Here is a 4519-nt window from a genome sequence, read left to right as displayed (position 1 = left end):
CGGATGCAATCCTGAAGGTGGATTATTAGTCATAGATGCAGTTGGATTACTATCTATGTATATTATTGTAATGCCCGCATACTTTCATAGCATGTATTCTGCACCAATGATGTCTACGCACGCTTCTATTCCTGTAGACAGTGTTGGGCCTCCAAGAGCAGAGGTTTGTAGAACAGCAGCAAGTTTCCCTTAAGTGAATCACCTAAGGTTTATCGAACTCAGGGAGGTAGAGGTCAGAGATATCCCTCTCAAGCAACCCTGCAATTACGATACAAGAAGTCTCTTGTGTCCCCAACACACCTAATACACTTGTCAGATGTATAGGTGCACTAGTTCGGCGAAGAGATATTAAAACACAGGTGGTATAGATGGTGGTAATATTGCAGGAAGTAAAGATGCAGTAAAAAAGTAAACAAGCGGTGCCAAAAAATAGCTTGCTGATACGTCTCCAACGTATCTATAATTTCTTATGTTCCATGCTAATTTTATGACAATACCTACATGTTTTGTTCATACTTTATATCGTTTTGATGCGTTTTCCGGAACTAACCTATTAACGAGATGCCGAAGTGCCAGTTCCTGTTTTCTGCTATTTTTGGTTTCAGAAATCCTAGTAAGGAAATATTCTCGGAATTGGACGAAATCAAGGCCCACGATCTTATATTTCCACGAAGCTTCCAGAACACCGGAGAGGCACCAGAGGGGAGGCCCAGGGCCTCCACACAACATGGCGGCGCAGCCAGAGGGGGGGGCGCGCCCCCCTACTGTGTGGGTCCCCTGTGGCCCTTCCGACTCCGACTCTTCGCCTATTTAAAGCTCCCTGACCTAAAACATCGATACGGGAAAAGCCACGGTACGAGAAACCTTCCAGAGCCGCCGCCATCGCGAAGCCAAGATCTGGGGGACATGAGTCTCTGTTCCGGCATGCCGCCGAGACGGGGAAGTGCCCCCGGAAGGCATCTCCATCGACACCACCGCCATCTTCATCACCGCTGCTATCTCCCATGAGGAGGGAGTAGTTCTCCATCGAGGCTAAGGGCTGTACCGGTAGCTATGTGGTTAATCTCTCTCCTATGTACTTCAATACAATGATCTCATGAGCTGCCTTACATGATTGAGATTCATATGAGCTTTGTATCACAATTCATCTATGTGTTACTCTGGTGATGTTATTAAAGTAGTATATTCCTCCTTCATGATGTAACGGTGACAGTGTGTGCATCATGTAGTACTTGGCGTAGGTTATGATTGTAATCTCTTGTAGATTATGAAGTTAACTATTACTATGATGGTATTGATGTGATCTATTCCTCCTTTCATAGTATGATGGTGACAGTGTGCATGCTATGTTAGTACTTGGTATAATTGCGTTGGTCTATCATGCACTCTAAGGTTATTTAAATATGAACATCGAATGTTGTGGAGCTTGTTAACTCCAGCATTGAGGTGCTCTTGTAGCCCTACGCAATTAATGGTGTTCATCATCCAACAAGAGAGTGTAGAGTGGTTTTATTATGTGATCAATGTTGAGAGTGTCCACTAGTGAAAGTATGATCCCTAGGCCTTGTTTCCAATACTGCAAACTCCGTTTATTTACTGTTCTGTTACATGTTTACTCGCTGCCATATTTTATTCAGATTGCTATTACCACTCATATACATCCATACCACTTGTATTTCACTATCTCTTCGCCGAACTAGTGCACCTATACATCTGACAAGTGTATTGGGTGTGTTGGGGACACAAGAGACTTCTTGTATCGTGATTGCAGGGTTGTTTGAGAGGGATATCTTTGACCTCTTCCTCCTTGAGTTCGATAAACCTTTGGTGATCCACTTAAGGGAAACTTGCTGTTGTTCTACAAACCTCTGCTCTTGGAGGCCCAACACTGTCTACAAGAATAGAAGCACATGTAGACATCAAGCACTTTTCTGGCGCCGTTGCTGGGGAGGTAAGGTAAAAGGTATTCACATTCTCCGACTACTAAGCTATTTCCTAGCACTGTTGCCGGTGTGTGAGTGCTCGAAGCTATTTCCTTTAGATCCTGCAATTGCATCTTTTGGTTTCTTGTTTACACTAGTTAGGCATAATGGAAAGCAACTGTGAGCTTTTTATTTTATTTCCTGAGTTAAGACATGGATTGTTTGCTGCGAAAATTAAAAAACCTATGGAATCTTATTTGCATGCTAGTAGCCAATGTTCAAGAAATCGGTAATCGTTAACTGCTCGGTCGGCTTGAGATTAGGGATTAATCGGAAATCGGCCTATTAACTGATTTAATCGGTCGACTATTAATCGGTGTTTTTTTTCAAAACTCAAAGTTCCGAGCACTAAATTATGCTCTATTGAACAAGTAAAAGTTGCAAAAGAGCATAAAAGAAATGTTTTACACGGGATTACCTTGCTTGAAGTGAACATGACATGCAAAAAAGTATGGCCGAACCTGACAGGTACACAACAAACAAAAATTGGACAGCACCACGGTATACATATTAGCAATTTGCACATCAATAAACATCATCAAGCCAGTAGATATTAGATAACCATGTCCACAGATAAATCTAGAAGCATAGAAGAACATGACGAGTTCACATCAGTACATATTACATAACCAGGTTCACAAATTAAATAAATATAGGACATCACGGCAGTCCGTACTCCATACTAAATAAATATAGGATCATATGAATAATAATATGATTGTTAAATAAAGCCCCAAGATTCAAGGCGGAATCACGTCCTCCTCATCTTCATTGTCGCTCATCTTCATTGTCGTTGGTTTCAATAACCCGATCATCATCAGACTCAAACTCTATGTCATCCTCCATGACAACATCATGTTCAGATTCTCCATCGGAAACAAATTCTTCTACTTCATGGAGTTCTCTCACCCTCGCACTCCTACGAGGCTCCATTCCCATTGCTTCATCAATGATGGTGTCATTCAGCCCCGTGGCAGGATCAACCTCATCATCAACATATGCACCTTCAACTATCCAATCTTGTGCCATTGAAGCATCATCACCAAGGAGAACATCAGAAGAGGAGTACTTCTTTCTCTTGTCCATCATTCTTCCATTAAACTGAATATAAACTAGATTGTCCCTACGGCGCACATCTAGCTTATTTCTCCTCTTTGCATCAACCTATATATTGTGAAGTGGGGCATAGTCAATCACATCTGGTCACAAATAAAATAAGGATCATATTTGACTTATTGCAAATTGAGAGTTACTTGTTCATAAACACTCCAATTTCTTTCACATCCGGAAGAGCTCGTGGTCAAGTTGAGTATCCTCAAAGCCATGTCCATCAACACAGGAGTTTGTAGTCCATAAGTTGCCCACCACTCCCCTACAATTATAAATAAAATACAAGTATTAGGCATCAGCCCATAATTTCAGAAATGCGATATGTAGAAATTATCATTGAGAACAATCTTACCGGCATTATAATTTTCATTTCCAATTGCTTTTGTGGCAGCCACCTTCCCAAACATGCCTTCCTTCTTTTTAAACTTGGGCAACTCTATGTTAAGCACTTTATTTTGCTTCTCATCATCATCATGATAAAAGATCTCAACAACTTCCATTGGAACCACATATTGATCCATAGGCCCTGCATTCTTCAGATCACCTTTACCAACTGCATTAAGCTCTTCATCATCCTCAGCATCTATGGTCACCTCGGCTCGTACTTCTTCTGCTTGCTTTTCTTTTAGCCTCTTCCTCTTTTGTGGGGCCTCAAAAGCTGCCTTACACCGAGCTTGCTGATCTGCATTTGCCACCAAACAAGGTGTCACTTGGCCTCTGATCTGAGCTATGTGTTGCTTCATCCGATTGACCCCTCCTGACATCTCTTTTCCACATAGCTTGCACCTGACTCGTTGCAAGTCATCTGGATCAAACAACTCTGCAAATTCCCAAGCCATATCATCTGAATTCCGCTTAAGTGCTTGGGAACCTGGCACCTCAGAAGCACCAGCAGCAGCCATCTACAAAAATAAATTTGGCAGCAGCCGCATCACATATTGCAAAAAAAGAAGCAATTCAACATATAAAACACCTTGTCTGTTCAGCACTTCAACATAGAACATCACGCATTCACACACAAATCGAAGCTACAGTGACATTGTTAAAAGTTAAAACGGAATGAGCAACTGAGCAATATTATCACACCATCGAGCATTGAGTAGTATATTCCACTATTCCAGAACGCCATACGGTAGATTGGATTTTCAACACTATCTAGCATCTTCCCTACTATATCAATATGCCATGGATTACAGATTCTGTGTACATGACGATGGGAATAAGATGGAATTCATTACTACATTAGTTCAAGAATGATTAAGGCGTGACTGTGTACATACGAATTTTAAGATTTTGCAGATTGAACTAAAATACTTGACCAGAGGCCAGGGGAACAAGATGTACGTCATACCTGTAGCTGTGGAGGAGTTCTTTAAGCAGCAGAGCGGAGGCAGACAAGATCGTGGCGCCGGAAGCCGATCGATGGC

The 4519-nt window shown here is 41.8% G+C and overlaps 1 protein-coding gene across 1 annotated transcript; it reads right to left on the bottom strand.

Moving 5' to 3' along the window:
• Positions 1-2750: 2750 nt before the first annotated feature.
• LOC127348789 (uncharacterized) lies at positions 2751-3587 on the bottom strand. Its single transcript, XM_051374693.2, has 3 exons — positions 3445-3587; positions 3236-3354; positions 2751-3146 (listed from the first exon to the last, which is right to left on the bottom strand). The coding sequence occupies exons 1-3, from the start codon at positions 3497-3499 to the stop codon at positions 2751-2753; spliced, it is 570 nt and encodes a 189-aa protein (XP_051230653.2). The 5' UTR covers positions 3500-3587.
• Positions 3588-4519: the final 932 nt, after the last annotated feature.

Source organism: Lolium perenne, chromosome 4 (assembly GCF_019359855.2).
Source record: "Lolium perenne isolate Kyuss_39 chromosome 4, Kyuss_2.0, whole genome shotgun sequence".
NCBI lineage: Eukaryota > Viridiplantae > Streptophyta > Magnoliopsida > Poales > Poaceae > Lolium > Lolium perenne.
Note: the sequence above shows the minus strand (reverse complement) of the source record. Positions and strands in the feature narration are given on the sequence as shown.